General features: G+C 42.2%; 1 protein-coding gene across 1 annotated transcript in view; it reads left to right on the top strand.

Moving 5' to 3' along the window:
- LOC124623004 (myrosinase 1-like) overlaps positions 1-11,391 on the top strand; it is a 117,961-nt gene extending 106,570 nt beyond the window's left edge. Inside the window, exons 7-11 of the mRNA XM_047148795.1 lie at positions 459-603; positions 5,176-5,324; positions 8,620-8,754; positions 11,007-11,113; positions 11,382-11,391. Coding sequence (XP_047004751.1) covers positions 459-603; positions 5,176-5,324; positions 8,620-8,754; positions 11,007-11,113; positions 11,382-11,391 — 546 coding nt within the window. The remainder of the gene's footprint in view (positions 1-458; positions 604-5,175; positions 5,325-8,619; positions 8,755-11,006; positions 11,114-11,381) is intronic.
- Positions 11,392-21,191: the final 9,800 nt, after the last annotated feature.

Below are 21,191 nucleotides of genomic sequence, written 5' to 3'. Positions count from 1 at the left end.
TTCTGTATCCAGAGTCCTTGATAAACCCTCATGCCTTAATGCATTATAATCCAGCAGAGTCAGATTGGGAAACGCCTCATATGGAAATGTGGTAACAACCCAATAATCATGGGTGGGGGGTGGGGGAGAGGGTAGAACATCCTACTGGAAAATGACATCGGGAGGCATAACTGGAACTACATAGTTCGCCAGCATGTCGAAATAGGTGTTCTTTGTCATTGATGCGCATGCTCCATGCGACTTAGCGCTATTCAGGGAAGAGTGAGAATCACCTCTTTGAGAGTGTCTCTATCGATTTCATATTTGACCAACAACATTAGCTGTCCTTTCGTTATAAGGATTTGTTTTTGTGTGTACTTGTGGCATAGAGACACCTTGTTTGCGTGGCACACTTTGACTTTTTCTATGTTTTCTCTGGTTTCGCTTCAAGCAGTTGCTGCATTATGAACACCTTACAGCTGGGCCTGTTCGCGAACCCTATCTACGTCGACGGCGACTACCCGGCCGTGGTGCGAGAACGTGTGGACAACAGCAGCAGAGCCGAGGGTCGACCCAGGTCACGCCTGCCCAGCTTTACTGAGGAGGAGAAGCAGATGATCAATGGTTAGTACACCAGCACCAGATGGTGTAGAAATCTTGTCACTTCTTATATGTTTCTTTTTGCATGTTTGTTTCTGCTCCTATGCAGCTTCCACCTCTTTATTTGGTCTCTACGCCTTCATGCAACTGCTTTCGCTAATGTATCATACTTCAATTACAAATGCTGCTATTCGTTTTCTGTTGAGATTGGGCCATTGGTGTTTTTTACTTTCAAAGCTATATTTATTGGGCACTCACAGACTCCTCTGTGGGACCATTAAAATGATCTCTTTTCTCGTACACTACAGAAAAAGTGGAAGAATTGTTGTTGAATAAATAACACTTATGAGGATGTACGATTTTCTCAGCAGTTTAATTAATACAGAAATTAATGAATATAAAATTTATTGTATTTAATTGCTCCAATCTATCCCATTTGGCACAAATTTATTATCTGGACTGTTGACTCATAACTCTGATGTCCTTGTTATAAGATTATATGACTGTTTTGTTAGTTTCTGTGTATTACCTAAACACCTGTTACAATCAGTCTTTGTCACTTTCTGATTCATGTTGTTCTTGATGATTTCAATTCTGTACAACTCTTTCCCTGTCCCATGCAATACTAGCGCAAATATTAGATTTGAATAATATTAACTATTCAGGTCTTCCTTAACGTTTGGAATGTATGTAACTACATCTATCGCTCCTACTAGAGGGCTTCATTTTTCTCAGAGCATTTGTTAAAGTCTCCGTCGTAGATGGTTCATTAAGCTTTCGGAAATATGAGTGCCAAATACTGCAAAGTTTTGTTTCCCACGATGTTGTTGGCCTTTTGTGGAACACACGAGTCATGAGAGTTGTGAACGACTTTGTACACAATGGTAAGGAGAGGTGGGTTACAGAGTGCCGTCGAAGGGCAGCATGACAGTAGCAGAAACGATTAGTGAACAAGTTAACACAACAAACAGAAGATATACTTATCTAGTATTTCTCCAAACGAATGAAGAGTGATCACAAATTATGCAGCAAGAAACAGATTCCAGCTATCACAATGTCAATAATGATGAGGCTCCCTGAAGTAAGAACAAGCAAATGGAGTTGGAGCTGTGACAGTGCTGCTTCTGCACAGTGACCCATAGCAAAGTGGTTGAGCCAAAGAAGGATATGTGGCTGCCTCCAGCCCTCCTGTATTGCTGCGGCAGAGGGTGCTCATGGTACAGAGCCAGAGGCATGGCTCATGGGAGTTCTTCATTGGGTCTACTGAATCCCACATTCCCACATGACCCTATCAGCACTGAACGAAAATTTTCAATTCCGTTGTCTACTGTGGTACGCCAGTAGGCTGATGTTGTTATATGATACTACATTCTCCATAATCATGGTTTGTTCCACAAAACGCCAAAATATGAAATGACCTTATGGACGGTCATGGTAAGCTTGTACAACATATCCAAAACTAGCTCTTCTAGTTCTTCGGTATGGTAAACTTCATGTTGAAAGCGTTGGTGAGCGCTTTGTTCGCCGATCAATTCAATCCACGGCAATGAACTGCATTTATTAAACATTTACAAAATTCTTTCTACATTTCTATTTCATTTCTTCTGTGCTTAAATCACAACTTACTCTTTTGTAATACATTGTCTGTGCCATACACTTTGTCAATACATTTATACAACATAAACCATCATGTGTTTGTTGTGGCACAAAGACTGTGTCGAACAATCAGTCATAAAACAGCCTCACGATTCTTGTATTGGGAATGCAAGTTACATTGTGTCATGTTATATCCTTCCTGGTATTCTTTCTAAGTTTAGTTGTACAATACAATCTCACAGACACCATCCCATTGATATACTATCAATGTTACTGACACGTGTGTCAGTGATAAGATATTCAAGTTGTACGAGATGCAGTGAATTTATCACACGTGTTGTAAACACCTGCGCCATGAAAATTAGCCAAGCAAAGTTTAGGAAGAGACTGCTCAGAAGCTTTGAATTTGCTCTAAGGGCACATAAAGAACGACAAATTACAAGATAGCAGTTTACATACTTGTCCCAGAAATATTCTGCTCATTCAACTCCTCATACTGCCTCATATTCATTTCCATCCGTTGGCTTCTTACTTCAGAATTATCAATTTGCGAACTCCTACACGTACAAGGCACCTGACGTGCCGAGAGTATACAACAGAGTCATTCGGGACATTGTATTCACATCGTGTGTGATATTCTATCTGGAGTGCAAGTATTTGAGTCATACAGGTACCTCTAGAGATTGGTACATATTTTAAATGGAGATTAGCTCAAATTTTGTACATGGATGGAGCAGTAACTTAGAATGAAATCTTGTTTTCGAAATAGCAAACAGCCAATCAGTTGCAAATTCGAAGGTTTATTAGAATCCCTTGACCATGGTTTCTACGTTTATAAAAACGGGTTCTTCAGAAGGAAATACAGACAGCTGGATTTCATGTTGCGACACAGGTACATTAAAATACAAAAACAGCCGAAAAGCATCAGTAATATGTACCGAGTGATGAGAAGTAATGGTCAATAATTCACACATGGGAAGTACAGACCAAACATAGCTAAAAAGCTCCAATAAACGTGGGTCCGCAAATCAATCGTTGCCGGACTATCGCATTAATTAGAGTTGGGAACCAACTGTAAACGCCTCTGGATACCGCGGTATTTTCGTTGTTATCTCAAGGTTTGGGATCGGCTACCTGTTCCTTTACGCATGCGCAATTACACTTCCCTTTCACTCACCGTGCACTGTTCCTTACCGGCCTCACAATCAATTACAAATGTGAAGGCACCATGGACAGAGATTACACCAATGAAGAGTAGGCTGACATGCACATCATGTATGGTAAGGCGAATGCCAACGTCCTTGAAGTTGCACGAGTGTATGAAGAAGATTTTCCTCTCTGCAGGCAGCCCCACAGCCGTACGTTTAGCCGTTTACATCAGCGCGTTAGAGAAACGGGGAGTTTCCCTCACAACGTACAAGAAAGTCGACCCAGACAAATAACACCCGATGGTGAGGAAAGTGTCTTACGCATTGTACACAAAGGTCTGAGTACCTCAACAAGGAGTTTTGGTAGCCAAGAGCGTATCCTGAATCATAGGAGTGTGAGGCGGATCGGATTTTACGTCGGCAAGTACTCTGTCCATACCATCTCCAGCGAGTGCAAGCACCCAACAATGCAGACTTCCGTCCTAGAGAAATTTCTGCCAATGTGTGCAATAACAATGTATACTGTATTCCCTGTTTGTAAGTAGTATTCTGACTGCCCGGTTTGCTGTGCGGTCTAACGCACGGCTTTCCGGACTGGGAAGGAGCGCCTGGTCCCTGGCACGAATCCGCCCGGCGGACCTGTGTCAAGGTCTGGTGAGCCGGCCAGTCTATGGATGGTTTTTAGGCGATTTGCCTCGGCGAATGCGGACTGGTTTCTCTTATTATGCCTCAGCTACACTATGTCGGCGATTGCTGGGCAAACAACTTATTCACGTACGCGTACACCACCATTACTCTACCGAACCACACAATAACCCTGAAAGATTGGTTCGGTGCGGAGTGGCGGAGAGATGAAGTGGACTGTGGTAGTCGTCGTGGGGTTGTCGATCACTGTAGCTGCGGCGGGGACGGAGCCTCTCCGTCGTTTCTAGGCCCCTGGTTAACATACAATACGACACAATACAATACAAACAGTATTCTATTCACTGATGAGGCTGGATTTACCTGTGGCGGTATTTATAACTTCCGTAGCTGCAGCATTTTGGCCGACGTCAATCCTAATGCAATGCACGTATCACGACATTAGTAGCGTTATTCGTTGAACTTCTGGGCCGATGTGCTCGGAGACTGTATAACTGGGCCACACTTCCTACCAGAGAGACTAACTGGACAGCAGTACATGCTGATTTTGAGGGCTGTTCCTCCAGATGTACATGATGTTATCCGACTGAACCAGCGCCTGAACATGTGTTTTCATCTACGAGCGCGCTGGCTTCTAACTAGGACTTATAGTCAACTTGGGTAGCTAGAGGAGGGCTTTGCCATGGCCTCCTAGGTTACTGGATTTAAGTCCCATGGATTTCTGCGTACGAGTTCATGTCGAAAGCCTGGTCTACGCTACCGAGGTCAGGTCTCTGAGGAATTACGCTTGTGGACTGCAGCAGCCTTCCAGGATTTACAGATTTCCTCAGGACTGGCTGAGAGGATACGCAATTAATTTCAGAGACGTGTTTAACGTTGCATTCAGGCGCATGGACAACATTTCGAACACATACTTTAACGTTTGGAGATGTCAGTGTTCCTAGACAATTATAAACTGCTACAGAAAATGTGTTGTATCTCAACAATGGTTGTTTTGTGGACCCACTCTTATACTGATGCCTTTCCAGTTGTCTATATTTTCTCCTGAAGAATACGTTTTTATAAACGTTGAAATCAAGGTAAAGAAGTTTCAATAAACCTATTTCGCAACTGATTGGCTGCTTACTATTTCTACAAGAAAACAAATTCTAGCTCATATATAAACATGTCTCTGAAGAGTAAATCGTAAATCTTGATATATTATTTACAGGTTCTTCTGATTTCTTTGGACTGAATTCATACACAACAAGTCTCGTGAAGTCTGCAGTCGTGGGTGGCTCACCATCATTGGAGAGCGACAGTGGTGTTCAGCGAATAATCAACTTCACTTGGCCTGGCAGCAGCTTAATATGGCTCAGGGTGAGTTTCGCTATCAACTGATCGGACGAAAATTTAATAAGGTCAACCATAGCTGAAAGTGGTACAACAGGACTGGGACTCGTCGTGAACAAGAAGCTAGATCTGGGATAAGTACCATCGTAGTCGATGCACTTGTAATTCCACGTGTTGCCTATGGTCAAACTAAGAATTTAAGTAGTTGTTACCCTCGGTTTCTGGATAGCTGTATTTCTCGGTTCATTCGGCACAGCAGCCCATCAGAGAGAGACGGTGCAGGGATGCAAGCGTTCGACCTCCGTCACAGCCATAAACGTGTAGCTTTAGAGGGTCTTCTGCGCCATTGCAACCCCCATCCTCACCTTTCATCTGACATGGGGCAGGCCGTGTTAACGTGATGGGAGGCAATACCCCTAGTTGCTAGAAAGCCCTAGTACAAAGGAGCGATCGTTACATGGAGGAACGTCTTCAAGGAAAGCGGATGTTGGACGTTTTCCGTGGTATCTGCAAGACACAGTGTTTCAACGGCTGCTATGAACCGTGGCTACAAAGAGTTATGGCTTCTGCCCATGCCCTCACTCACATAATAAACAAAAAGTCTTACCCTTGCTGGCGCTCTATCGAAATCTCACTGTGGCAGTGGTCGCAGTCTCGGCAAAACTTCGACAGAGTTATGTTCTATCTGCTAATGTGTTGTTTAAACACTGGCACACCACCAATTTCCAGCCACTACTATTGCTGACTTTTGTCGTGGAGGCAGCATGGAAAGATTCATCTGTCATGAGACCATTGGTTGACACGATACCCAGCTACGTTAGAGAAGTTGTTACTGCGAGAGGTGCAAATACTTCGTATTAAATTTCCCATACTCTACATCCCCGAAGCACCTAAAAGTTTGATCATTTTCTCTTTTAAGGGATAGTCAAATGAAAACGAAACAGATTGGAAAAAATCTATTAATTATTTTAAAAGCAATCGCCACAGCTGTTAGTGCATTTATACCACTGTGAGACAAGACGGTAAGTACCTCCGTGCAAAAATGTTTTCAGTTGCCTACGAAGCTGCGATCTTACCCATGTGTCCACTCCTCCGTCCGAAGCGAATCAGTGGCCATGAATGTCTTTCTTCATTGCCCCAAAAATACTAAAATCGCATGTGTGAGAGATTGGGAGTTAATGAAGTATGTTACGGCTTCCCTGCGGAACTTATACACCGTAGTCGAAACAAACTTCTAATAAAACGCCCGCCCACCTGGCACCACAGTTAATTTCAGTACGCTGCAGGAGTTTTGGTGGAAAGTCCTTAAATATCCTCCATACAGTCCCGATCTCTCCCGATGCAAGTTCCATATTTTTGGAGACGTCAAGGAAGACATTCGTGGCCGTATGTTTGTTTCGGTGAAGAGGTGCACGACTGCGAACGACCATGCTTCCGTAGGCAGCCGCAAACATTTTTCCATGAAGGCACTGACCGACTTGTTTAACAGTGGGGTAAATGTATTTACAGCTACGGCGGTTACCTCTGAAATAATAAAGAGTCTACGTATTTTTCTTCATACTGTCTCGTTTTCAGTTTACTGCCCTTATAATATACAGTAAACGCATAATACGTAAAATCTAACTATTTGATACACTTTTCGGTATTCCAAATGTAGTGACCACCAGTAGAATTTCTTAATTTCTTCTCTGCTGTTAACTAAAATCTCGGTGAAGCACTGAGGAAAATAGAACATGTATTTAAAAAAAACGCTGATGAAAATATGGGATGAGGATATCATTAATAAGATTTTTTGAATGTGAGGAATATGACCTGTTGAATGTAATAGACGGTGTACTAGTACAGTCTATGAATTAGGAGCAAACCAAAGAAAGAAAACAGCTTTGGGGAACGGCAGATATGAGATTAGCGAGTAACTGGACGTCAGAAATGAGGTACACTAAACAAGGGCATGCTGTAAGCAGACCACACAACAAGAAATAAGGACAAACTGTTAGCAGAACAGCAGAAGTGAAGAGAGCAGTGCTCGCCAAAAGAAATGTATTAGTGCCAAAAATACTCCCAAATTTGGCAAAGGATTTGCGTATATAGTGCGACCCTGCTTGGAAGTGAACCGTGCACTTTAAAAAATCGAGGAAAACAGAAAATGGAACGTACATTAAAAACAAGAGGCCTTAGAAGGCAACAAGGAATAAATAATTTTCAGTATATAAGCAAGATAAATAGTGTACAAAAATATATATGTAAGCTAGAAGGAGGAAGGATATGTGCTACGACATTAGGAAATAATTCCATAATAGTAGAAGGAAACACAAAGAGAAAACTTGTAGTTGGAGGAAGAGATTAGCTTATATAAAACAAATAACTACGGAAGTTGTGAATAATTTCCACTCTGAGATGAAATGATTGACCCAAAACAGGAAATCTAGGTGTGCCGTTTCAGTTCAGTCAGAAGACACCTCCGCATCCCACCCCCTCTCCCGAAAATTATTGTTATTTTTTTGAACCTACAGCGATCAACCACGTCTACACTATGTTAATAGTCAGGCAGACTAGTTCTGCAATAAGTTAATAATCATACGCTTTGGCGTCACTTCCTACTACGACCTCTCTCTGTTCCGTCACAAATTCGTCAATTGTTCCGCGAGCGTAGTGTAGAAAAATTGTTTACTGGGAGCTGACGCACAAGTAATTTAGTTGTCTAACAAAGCCTGATAGTTAGAGATGCTAGAGGATGTACGTAACAATGGAAATATAATTAAAACTCCCACTACACATATTCCAACTTCTTCTGTGTCTTTATTTACTTTGCTGGCATTTTAATCCCTCTTAACAGATTCATCCTTATGTTGGGGAAACATGCAAATTTTTATTTTATTTCATATCTTGCTAGGATTCTTTGATAAATTCATGTTTCATAATTAATGTTGAAAGGCAAGCAAACTGCATTTTTTTCTACTTATATCTACTTCTTATAAAATGGTTTTCGGCTTATTAATGTATTGAAATAAAATCCAGTAAAGAAATAGCGCTGCCAAACTTTAACCGTATGTCGGTTAAAGCATTGCACGTATTAAGCAAGTACGAAATATCCGAATTCGACTTATGAACAGACGCATCGCTTTCACATGTCAAGAGGCCTCGTAAAATCTTTGGAGTTTGTTTCTGAACTATACTTGCGGTTTCCAAGTTTTTAGTACCACAACGTTTGATTTTTATCTTTGATGGAATGGTCATTATGTTTATGCTAGTAGTTAAATGTAGTAAATGTACATCACTCATCGTTTCACCTATTCTAACACTTTTTAATTACTCCCTTCAGGTTGTGCCATGGGGTTTCCGTAATATTGTTAACTGGGTGTCATCGAGATATCCGAACTACCCTATTTTCATCACGGACAACGGCTATCCCGATTTTGGGGGACTCGAAGATGAAGAACGTATCAATTATTACGGGGTAAGTATGGAATATTCACATAAAACTTGCCTGTTTTCGAGTGTCTTACGAGAGAACACAATATAATCCAAAAAGAAAGACATAAAAATTGCAGGTGTAGGTATGATTCAGTGAGTAAGAAACGTCAAAAACGTTTCATGTTACTAGCGAGCAAAGTGGCGCAGTAGTTAAATGTAGTAAATGTATTTCAATCATTGTTTCACCTACACTAACACTTTTTAATTACTCCCTTGTGGTTGTGCCATGAGGTTTCCGTAATATTGTTAACTGGTTGTCGTTGATGTATCTGAACTACCCCATTTCAAAGTTTTGAATTCCCGTCCTACATGCATAGTTAGGTTTTTCCGTGATTTTCCAAAGTCACTGAAAGCAAAAACTTCAGAAACGACACGAACAAATTCCCTTCCCATCCTTCCATAATGAGGGCATGTGCTACGTCCCTAATTATCTCACCATCAACTTGACGTTAAATCGTAATCTGTCTTGCAAATTACAGCTCTAAATTTTTTCTTTCTTTAAATTTATCTAGCGCTGGTCTTCTCACTAGTTTGATGTGGTCTGCCGGAGCCTCTCCTCTTGTTACAAACTCTTCGCTTAGTGTAGTTCTCATACTCAACGTCCCCATTATTAGTTGTATTTATTCCAGTATAGCCTTCCTGTCCATTTTAGGACCCTTTCGATCCCCTCTAGTACTGTGGAGGTTACTACCTGATGTCCTATTACATGTCCTGTCACCGTACCTCCTGTCCTAATCAGTGTTAGTCAACTCTGTCAAAATACACTGAAGCGCCAAAGAAACTGGTATAGGCATGAGTATTCAAACACAGAGATGTGGGAATAGGCGGGAAACGGCAACACTTATAAAAGACAACAAGTGTCCATCGCAGTTGTTAAATTGGTTACTGCTGCTACAATGGCAGGTTATCAAAATTTCAGTGAGTTTGAATGTGGTGTTATAATCGGCGCACGAGCGATGGTATACAGCATCTCCCAGGTAGCGAGGAAGTGGGGATTTTCCCGTACGACCATTTCACGAGTGTACCGTGAATATTAGGAATCCGGTAAAACATCAGATCTCCAATACCGCCGCGGCTAGAAAAAGATCCTGCAAGAACGGGACCAATGACGACTGAAGAGAATCTTTCGGCCTGACAGAAATGTAGCCCTTCCGCATATTCCTGCAGATTTCAATTGTGGGCCACCAACAAGCGTCAGCGTGAGAACCATACAGCGATACAGCATTGATACGGACTTTCGGAGCCGAATCCCCACTCGTGTACTCTTGATGACTGCACGACACAAAGCTTTCCGCCTCGCCTGGGCCCGTCAACACTGACGTTGGACTGTTGATGACTGGAACATGTTGCCTGGTCGGACGAGTCTCCTTTCAAATTCTATCGAGCGGATGGACGTGTACGGGTATGGACACTAATGCATAAATCCATGGACCCTGCATGACATCCAGGGACTGTTCAAGCTGGTGGAAGCTCCGTAATGGTGTGGGGCGAGTGCAGCCTAGATACGACTCTGACAGGTGACCCGTAAGTAAGCATCCTGCCTGATCTGCTGAATCTATTCATGTCCATTGTGCGTTGGGCAATTCCACCTAGACAATGCGATGTCCCACACCTTCAGAACTGCTACAGAGTGGCTCCAGGGACACTCTTATGAGTTTCAGCACTACCGCCGGCCTCCATACTCCCCAGACATGAACATTATTGAACATATCAGAGATGCATTGTAACCTCCTGTTCAGAAGAGATCTCCACCTCCTCGTACTCTTACGGATTTATGGACAGCACTTCAGTATTCATGGTGTCAGTTACCTCCAGCACTGCCTCAGACGTTAGTGGAGTCCGTGCCAAGTCGTGTTGCGGCACATCTGTGTGCTCGCGAGGGCCCTACACGATATTAGGAAGGTGTGCCAGTTTCTTTGGCTCTTCAGTGTATAAGCCGGACAGTTGTCGCATTGCTCACTTCGCGCCCTTATTATCGCAATAAAACTCGCAGGTTATGTCGAAAAGATTGTAAGTAGTTCCTAGGAATCAAAATAAATAATAGCAGGAATATGACGACTATCCTTGTATACGAAATTCCCCTAAACTTGTTACAACGTATTTAAAAAACCATAAATCTAATGTGTCAATATTTTAACGAGTTTTGCTTCGTGTGTTCTGTATCTTATGAACGATACGAATGATTTCTACGAATAATCAGAATAATTTTTTGTCTAAAAGAACATCTCTTATCAGCAATACTTGGCAGAATTACTGAAAGCTATCAATGAAGATAGGGCCAATGTAATTGGATGTACAACTTGGAGCCTTCTCGACAACTTGGAGTGGAATTCTGGTTTCAGGTAAGCTTCTGTTACGTTATATACCGAATGTAATTAAGAAATTTGTTTTGTTACTCGTGAAGGAGGTAAATTTGAAGTGGTACCTCCCCTATCTCCCTTCATTTGTTTTTTAGAACCTATATCTGTTGTCATGTGCTTGAGGCAAAATGTCACCAGTGTAGTCAAAGTGCGATCTTCATTTAGCTGCTCCCTTTGCTGAGTATGCTATTTTCTCCCCCTTCTTATGGGGTCTTCTAGCACTGAATAAGAAACTTTTTTTCTGTTTCAGTTCATACTAAGCTTTCAGGATGATTCTTCATTCAGATACAGACTGTTTTATTACTGTGTTGACATACAGCGTTGTAACTAATCCTGTAATACTTTGATAGTGAGTCTGTAGATATTTTTGTCATTTCTTATACTTTTACAGACCGAAGTTTGGCATTTACCACGTGGATTTCAACAGCACTGAGAGAACAAGGACGCCAAAGGCTTCAGCAAGCTTCCTATATGGCATCTATAGCAACATGAGTGTAGCAGAAGAATACTTTACTTAATGTCGTAATAAAACAACAGTCTATGCAATTTTAATATGAATATCGATATATGTAGGTGAAATAATAACATGCAAGACCAAGACGACAGGTATCTTGTATGTCAAAGCTATTAACAACAACATGCCATACTGATAGTCCTTGTTACAGTATAGGTTTCGTCAATAAAACAATATTATTAATCCATATCGAATATACCATTTATTGTCATTAATATGATAATATTCTTTGGTTTGCAGATGTACAGATAACAGAAGATACGGACTACGTATATTTGGGCATAAATCCTAAACCTTTTGGTACAGTAAAAAGAAATGTTTCCAAATTTGTTAGTGAGAGAATTAAGATTTTTCTGCTTCTCTGGCAATATCTCTACTTATAAAAATGTACGTAGGTCTGAATGTTCAATACGTCCTCTTAACGAATTGGATCGTCTTGAACCAAATCTGGAAAGAAGTAATGTGGAATTAAGAACCAGCTGCCTCTCAAAGGGGTAGGGGTGCGGATGAAAAAGTAGCCTATCAAAAAGCTCACAAATGTCCGTAATATATTCATCCAGTATTTGAGACAGAGCTCTTAGGGACTTGGGACAAGCGTTACACATCATTTCAAACCTTTCCGAAGCTTTTCCTCGCTGACAGCCCTAAAAAATGATGAAAGGAAAAAAGTTGATCGATTACTGCTTCCTCACTGTCCACGCTTGTATCACACAGGACCTTTTAACTAGTACTTCTTTGCTGCTAACTGAAACACATTTCATTGACAGCATCTACATGTAACACTGATTGTACCTGGAAAATTATATCATTGTACGAAATTTAATTCAAGACGTCACAGACACTGAGATGGATGAAGAACTACCGAGTGAGACATTAAGTTTCGCTATATCTCTTCTTTACTACTAACTATATTCATAGCACATTACAGGTTATATCAAAGTATACCACTGAATGTACCTGCAAAATTATATCATTGTATTACACATAAACAATGAGACGTAAAAAAGTAAGTTTCCTTAAAACAGAGCGAACATTACCGAGATGACTAGCACCCTGTGTTGGACTTATCGACCTCCAACCAACTTTAAACATATTTTCAAACTTTTTCTAGTTCTGGTTTTTGCGCTTTTGTGCTCACCATCACAAGCACAACACGTTAACTCGTTCGTAAAGTAATCAGAATTATAAGCTGTCTTATACAAGGGAGTTCATTTCAGCCAAAATTTTAGGTGCGTTCGTGAAAAAAGTAGCATGCGAGTAACAATCCTCACTGCCATTAGGGGTGAGAGTGTTAATGAGAAGCGGTGACGTACAAATCTCTGTAAATAATCTTTATTGTAAATTTCCTGTATTTAATATTTCCTATGGTTAAGTTAGGAATTGAGTTAGCTATTCACTTCGGCTTTCGAGAAGCTGTATCTTTTCTTTATTCGGCACAGCAGCCCAGCAGAAAGAGACGGTAGAGAGACTCAAACGTTCGACCTTCGTCACAGCCATGAATGTGTAGCTTTAAGTGGTCCTCAGAGCCGTAACAGCTCCCACCCTCGTCCTGCAACCGACTCGGTCAAAGGCGCGATGTCTACATGGAGGAGTGTCTCTTTTTGAAACAAAGCGGGGGTTGGAAGTTTTCCTTGGGAACTGCAGGACACAGCGTCTCAACGGCTGGTATAGAACGTGGCAACAAAGACTGTTGGATTCTGCTCATGCCCCCGTTGATGGTGCTGTATTTAATTGACTTGGAATACTTTCAAACATCTATTTGTGCTGTTGTCTGTGTCAATCAGATCGCGAGAATGAGCACAGCAGTGAGGCGATAATTTTGTCAACGTATTTCGGAATCTAAGACCGAGCCACGCACCTGAATACTATAGTTAGATTTAATATCCTCTCTTGGGCTGTATGGTGTAAAGCAGCAGAGAAGCAGACATAAATGTGTGTAATGTATGTCACGTATGCAAATGTGTTCAACATCTCCTCCAGCACCCGTAGACCGATTTCAACCAAACAAGGTACACACATTACATGGAAAGAAGTACTGTGGGGGTAAAAACTACAGAGTTTTCCCTGGTGTTGGGGTGGCGGTGATAAACTAAGAAGAGGGAAGGAGGAGATGGACAGTGAGATGTGGGATGAGGAGATGGACAGACAGAGAAGAGGAGGAAATGGAGAGAATGTAGAGGAGGAGTTGGACAGAGAGAGGACAGAGGACGAAGTAGATAGAGAGAGGAAGGTGGTGTTACAGACGTTTGAAATAAATTCATACCCAAATAACACCTAATATATGAGCTAGTATATATATATATATATATATATATATATATATATATATATGTGTGTGTGTGTGTGTGTGTGTGTGTGTGTGTGCGTGAAGACATCAGGCAATACCTACCATGGAACCAGATGAAGATCTGGAGAACAAAAATTATATTGGGAGACCAGGACTGACATACATGTAACAAATAAATGAGGACATTGGTGTAAATAGTACAGTGAGAGAAAGAGGTAGGGACAGCAAGGGCAGTTGCGGAAGACAGTATCAAACAAATCAGAAATGACCCCTTCTCCCTCCGACAACGGAAGCAATGCGCACGAGTTATTACAGCTGTATGTGGATTTTAGCGTGGGAGCGTTTGTAGCAGTGTGTATGAGGTTCAATAATGAACGAAAATCAGATGCTATTTTAGTTTACCGCGAATATGATACTAACTTCAAAGAAACCGCCAGATTATACACTGAAAAGTATCACGTAATCAGTGAACGTATCAAGTGAAAAGAGAGGAACAATTTGTAAGAAACCTGTTGTCAAGAGATGAGTGAGTACACATGAAGGAGAAGACTGATGAGCACGAAATGAATCAGGGAAGTATTCATCAACATACATCATCCTTTCTATATCATCTTTTCAACAACATATCTTGCTTTGTAGATCTTTGTTCATTTCTGAAAAAGGTAGCATTTGATCCATACTATTTACTGAGCAAACTCATTTCTACAACCACAGGCACGTAAATTTATGCAGTATGCATAACTGGCGGTACGGAAGCTAGGTAGATACTACAAGACTTAAGTTTTGTTGATAGTGTAGATTACGTGTGGTGTGTAAACCTCAGTAACTTCATCATGTTTTATTGAAAAGGAATTGATGATGATGATAACACTCACTCCGAGGAGCATAGGGGACGATGCGAGAGACCCGCACCCCTGAATTTATTGGGTTCAAAAATGGTTCAAATGGCTCTGTGCACTATGGGACTTAACTTCTGAGGTCATCAGTCCCCCAGAACTTAGAACTACTTAAACCTAACTAACCTAAGGACATTACACACATCCATGCCCGAGGCAGGATTCGAACCTGCGACCGTAGCGGTCGCGCGGTTACAGACTGTAGCGCCTAGAACCGCTCGGCCACGCCGGCGGGCATTTTTTTTTTTTTTTTTTTTTTTTTTTTTGATTTGTTGTAAGTTCCTATGGGACCAAACGGTTGAGGTTATAGGTCCCTATGCTTACACACTACGGTAATCTAACGTAAACTAACTTACGCTAAGGACAAGACACACACCCATGCCCGAGGGAGGACTCGAACCCCCGACGGGGGGAGCTGCGCGAACCGTGACAAGGCGCCCTAAACCGAACGGCTATCCCGCACCGTACCACCGAATATGAAGGTTCTAGCGGAGGTGATTTGCCTTTGCCTTCCTCCGACCGTAACGGCGATGAATTATTATGAAGAAGACGACACAACAACCCCTCCGCAATTTAGTTAGTTCCCTCAAAGACTTTTTCAAGTACTTCGTGACGTTTCACCGTTTATCAAACGCCAGAACATATTGTTTCAGCATTATTAATGTCCTACGCGTTTTAACTCTCAGCAGAATCTGAATCGAAGGCGGCCAGAGAGATGTATTAAATGTCGTAGCGTTGGTATATAGATAGTACGCTCTCCTGATTTCACTCCATTACATGATTTTCGGTGACAGATTTGGAAAAATAATGTAGCTTATGAAACAGCAGCAAGGGCACCAGAAGGCATGAAGAAAAGCATTGTGGATGCCAGTGACCAAATTATGGCAGAGTATCATCAATACTTCCGTCGATAACGTGAAAGTCTCCTGGTTTTGGTACCACTTCGTATTGCAAGAAGCTATCAGCAATATTTCGTTCACGGTTACGTGGCCATCCTAAATTTGGTGATTTTTTACGATATGTGTTTTGTATTACCAGACCCTTGCGAAGAAGCCTACGAAATTATATCTTTTTGTTGAGTCTGCACATTTCTTTACAGATACGCATGAGTGTCGCTGGGAAACGCACAGAAATTTAATTGACGATAAATCATTTTCACAGGTAAAATAACATTTTGGATTTTTATGTAGATGCTTTTTACCCAGAACTTTTAATTTTCTGCGACTATTTATATCTTGTGCAAACCTCAGTCGTGAAATCAGTCCCAAAGTCAAATGTAAGAAAATAACGGACACTATATTCAGCATAGTAGCACGGCATGAGGAACAAATGGATTTTAGGAAAGGACGCTCTACGATGGATGCATTTTCTATCTTACATCAGATAATACAAGAAAGTAGAGAATATAGAAAAGAAACACACATTTCTTTTAGCGGCTTTAACAAAGGTTTTTCCTGGGGAAAGACACAGAGTATGTGGAAGATAATGAGAAAACGCTAATATCTGAAATATCTAATAAATGCGATAAGAAGTCTGTATCAGAACACGATTATCGCTTTAGATCATGACGGAAAAATGACTAATGAGATACCGTCTAACAAAGGAGTACGACAATGCTGCCGTATACCCGCAGGTTTGCTTAACATTTACATACACAGAATGAGGTATATATCGAAAACAGAATTTCAAAACGTATATAACTAGACAGGAGGACTCTTCTAAATAACGTACTTCGTGCTGATGATGTAGTGATCCTAGCAGATAAAGAAGAGGACCATCAGAATGGAATTTACTTAATGAAACAAGTAAGTCCTAAACTTGACATAGAAGCAGAAAAAACCTACGACACTGGCCTTCATGGGTAAAGAACACATAAGAACCAAAATGGTGACTGATCAGAAGATTTTAGAGTAAGTAAACCACTTCAGTTACACAGTAAAGATGTAGAAATTAAGCTTAGCAAATGTAGCAGGATATGTGGAACAATTAACAGAAACATTAAAAACTAAATTAGGAAAGACACTCAAATTAAAATCTAGAAAAAAAGTTGCAGTTTCCTCAGCGCTCTACCTAAGCGTGACTTGGGTGTTTAGCAAAGAGCAAGTAAGTCGCATTCAGGCACAAGAAATGAAATTCGTGACACGAATTAAAGGTTGCACAATAGAGTACAGACTCAGGAATCACGGTATTAGAGAAGAACTAAAAATTTTTGATCTGAATGATAAAATACTAGAGTGTAGGAGAAAATGGAAAGAACACTTGAAAAGAGTGGAGAGTGACAGACTGGCCTTAAAGGCTAGAAATTATACTATGGAAGAAGAGGTAGAGGAAGACCCAACCAACGGTGGGCATCGTAACGGACAATGTCGCTAAATACCTGAAGAGAAGTAGAAGCAGGTATTCAACATAACACCAGTAAGCCAGAGCAGATCACTCAGCAGACAGGAAGCCGTACCCCACGGAATGGTACCGGCGCAGGCAACCAGCTCTGGCCACAATGACACCTCCCTCAGCACAGCTAGTGCCAAGCACGTCTGTTGCAGCGAGGGGATTAAATGAGCCAATCACAGCACAGGACATAAAAAAGTACTCCACAAAAATGAACCACTTTTCCTAGCTATGACTACTCTACCTACTGATACGTCAAGGAATTCTTCCTCTCCTATACCCACATTACTATTATCAACTAAGTAAAAGCTCCTAAATCAAAATTTTCCTCTAACCACACAAAACTCCCTTCTGTTTCTTACTCCTACTGCGCCACCTGCCTCACCACAGTGTCTGATGATGTTCTCCAATTCATCCACTTCCCATGCATCTCAACATCTGACCGCAGTAGCATCTACACTCCTGGAAATTGAAATAAGAACACCGTGAATTAATTGTCCCAGGAAGGGGAAACTTTATTGACACATTCCTGGGGTCAGATACATCACATGATCACACTGACAGAACCACAGGCACATAGACACAGGCAACAGAGCATGCACAATGTCGGCACTAGTACAGTGTACATCCACCTTTCGCAGCAATGCAGGCTGCTATTCTCCCATGGAGACGATCGTAGAGATGCTGAATGTAGTCCTGTGGAACGGCTTGCCATGCCATTTCCACCTGGCGCCTCAGTTGGACCAGCGTTCGTGCTGGACGTGCAGACCGCGTGAGACGACGCTTCATCCAGTCCCAAACATGCTCAATGGGGGACAGATCCGGAGATCTTGCTGGCCAGGGTAGTTGACTTACACCTTCTAGAGCACGTTGGGTGGCACGGGATACATGCGGACGTGCATTGTCCTGTTGGAACAGCAAGTTCCCTTGCCGGTCTAGGAATGGTAGAACGATGGGTTCGATGACGGTTTGGTTGTACCGTGCACTATTCAGTGTCCCCTCGACGATCACCAGTGGTGTACGGCCAGTGTAGGAGATTGCTCCCCACACCATGATGCCGGGTGTTGGCCCTGTGTGCCTCGGTCGTATGCAGTCCTGATTGTGGCGCTCACCTGCACGGCGCCAAACACGCATACGACCATCATTGGCACCACGGCAGAAGCGACTCTCATCGCTGAAGACGATACGTCTCCATTCGTCCCTCCATTCACGCCTGTCGCGACACCACTGGAGGCGGGCTGCACGATGTTGGGGCGTGAGCGGAAGACGGCCTAACGGTGTGCGGGACCGTAGCCCAGCTTCATGGAGACGGTTGTGAATGGTCCTCGCCGATACCCCAGGAGCAACAGTGTCCCTAATTTGCTGGGAAGTGGCGGTGCGGTCCCCTACGGCACTGCGTAGGATCCTACGGTCTTGGCGTGCATCCGTGCGTCGCTGCGGTCCGGTCCCAGGTCGACGGGCACGTGCACCTTCCGCCGACCACTGGCGACAACATCGATGTACTGTGGAGACCTCACGCCCCACGTGTTGAGCAATTCGGCGGTACGTCCACCCGGCCTCCCGCATGCCCACTATACGCCCTCGCTCAAAGTCCGTCAACTGCACATACGGTTCACGTCCACGCTGTCGCGGCATGCTACCAGTGTTAAAGACTGCGATGGAGCTCCGTATGCCACGGCAAACTGGCTGACACTGACGGCGGCGGTGCAGAAATGCTGCGCAGCTAGCGCCATTCGACGGCCAACACCGCGGTTCCTGGTGTGTCCGCTGTGCCGTGCGTGTGATCATTGCTTGTACAGCCCTCTCGCAGTGTCCGGAGCAAGTATGGTGGGTCTGACACACCGGTGTCAATGTGTTCTTTTTTCCATTTCCAGGAGTGTATATTTCTTCAACCAGTGTGGATTCCATCCCAAATTCTTCTCTCGTGGTCATCTCCAGCAAATCACCCGTCTTCTTCGCAGCTCAATTCCCGTAAATTCGCTATTTTTGTCTCCCTCGACTGTCGCGCATTCCGTTCTTCTTTTCAGACTCCAGACATGTGGACGTCCAGTTTTAAACATGGCTGTTTCTCAGCAACCTTATACAGTATTCAAACATAGGATTTATACAGCCAACGTGCTGCAAATAATTGCTAAAACAGTGACCTACGTTTCGGCTCCTACTAAGGTGTCTTCATCAGAATGAAATTTTCAGAAAACTTAAAAATTCATTGCAAGTAAGCTGTGGTCAGATATTAGAACAGCTATACTCTACTCAAAAATAAAATAGAACACGCTCCTGCTTGTCACGTATACCTAGCTAAAGACATCAGTCACTGGATATGTTGTGATATATCGAGTCTTTTTCTTAACAATTATTTATAACAATATTGTATCCATCTTCCTCAGGAAATTTAGCTGTTTATATCGAAAAGAAATTTTATTTCCTAACAGGTTTCAGGAACATTATGTCCTTCTTCATAACAGTGTCAACAGTATGATAAATACTCCCGTATTCCTGAACATAGCCTATGCTGCAACACCCTTACTCGACTTTCCGACTGTTTCTGACCGCCCTGTGTACTAAGAGTCAAGTTCGTGATTGTAATAAGCAGTCTTCAATCAAGATACACTTATATGTTATTAGATTATTAATGCCCAGTAGCGTCGTCTTACGTTGATGTATTGTCCTCACTGAAGTCATTCTTACTAGTGTTGATAGTCTGTAGTCTGTAGATACACTCAATTTTGGAGGTGGCGGATTGAGAGCAGCTGCTTAAAGAGACGCACCAGACATTCGAAGTCGCAGCAATGCAGTGTTGTGAATTCCGCGTGCAGTGGTGGCGTGTAAGCGTGGCACCCCCTAGCGGAGAGTACCAAGCGATGGAAGAGCGATGATCGCCCGGCAGCGCGCTGGCGGTCGACGAACACGCCGTCGACACCGCAAAAGGCGAGCCCCACGAAAAATAAAGGCGTCGCCGCGAACTTATGATGTCGCACTAGTCGGCTTGTCCGCCACACTTCTCGAAACCTCGGCTCCATGCAGTACCAATGAGAAATCAATATGTAACTGAAAGGGTAGCCACTAAAGGTCTTAACTTTTTCGAATGCGACCGAGAGCTTGCATGTATTTAAAAGCACAGCCGATAACCATTAACCTCAGCTAAAATAAAACATTTTTCGATTCATGAGGGGATTATTACAGCATTCAGCATGTATGGTATTGAGGAACAAGCAGTCTTGGTTGCTGTATAAAGTTTTTTATTACTTCAGAATGACGCGTCGTTGCACCTTTATTTAGGTATTTAAGGATTGGCCGATGGAAGATATACAAAATTTATTACTTGTGGAGTGACCTGATTTAGTGATATTGTTTTACCAAGAAAATGTAAAAGAACTTACTTGTATTTTGTGGCGATGTCTACGTGGGATATCGAACATATAATATCCTAGCAGGTAAACGGCCGCTGTCAAAGTCTCGGAAAAACTGTTCGGTATCCTAAAAATAGAATAAAACAGAACATAACTAAAATGTATTTTTTAAAATATGCAACCCGGTTTTTTGCTAAATCAACAACTCACACAAAAAAATAAGAAGAAAGCGGCAAATTACCTTATTATGGCTTGTGGCGCAGTGCAATGAGAACCAGACAGGATCAGACAACAGTAAATCTTTACATCATAAACAGGCCGGAGGTGTAGTGCATATTCTGTCTGCACGTGACACACTGGATATAAAAAACAAACAATGCCTCTTGAAACTTCCCCTCTGAAAATTAAGAGTGACTGTGCTGGTAAACTTCTACGTTATTTGATTTTCAAACAGCTGAGCCAAACTCAACGTACTCAGACAGTTCTCTCTTTACTAATTCTGATCATCACTTAAGTTACACACAATATTTTTTTAGCGCTACGCAATCTGACTTTTAATAATCCGTACAAAAGAATGGCTCTGACTAATAATAACCTTATTGCTATCTTTACTGTAACATTTTTT

This window comes from Schistocerca americana, chromosome 7 (assembly GCF_021461395.2).
Source record: "Schistocerca americana isolate TAMUIC-IGC-003095 chromosome 7, iqSchAmer2.1, whole genome shotgun sequence".
NCBI classification, from domain to species: Eukaryota; Metazoa; Arthropoda; class Insecta; order Orthoptera; family Acrididae; genus Schistocerca; species Schistocerca americana.
This window is presented reverse-complemented; position numbering and strand designations above follow the sequence as displayed.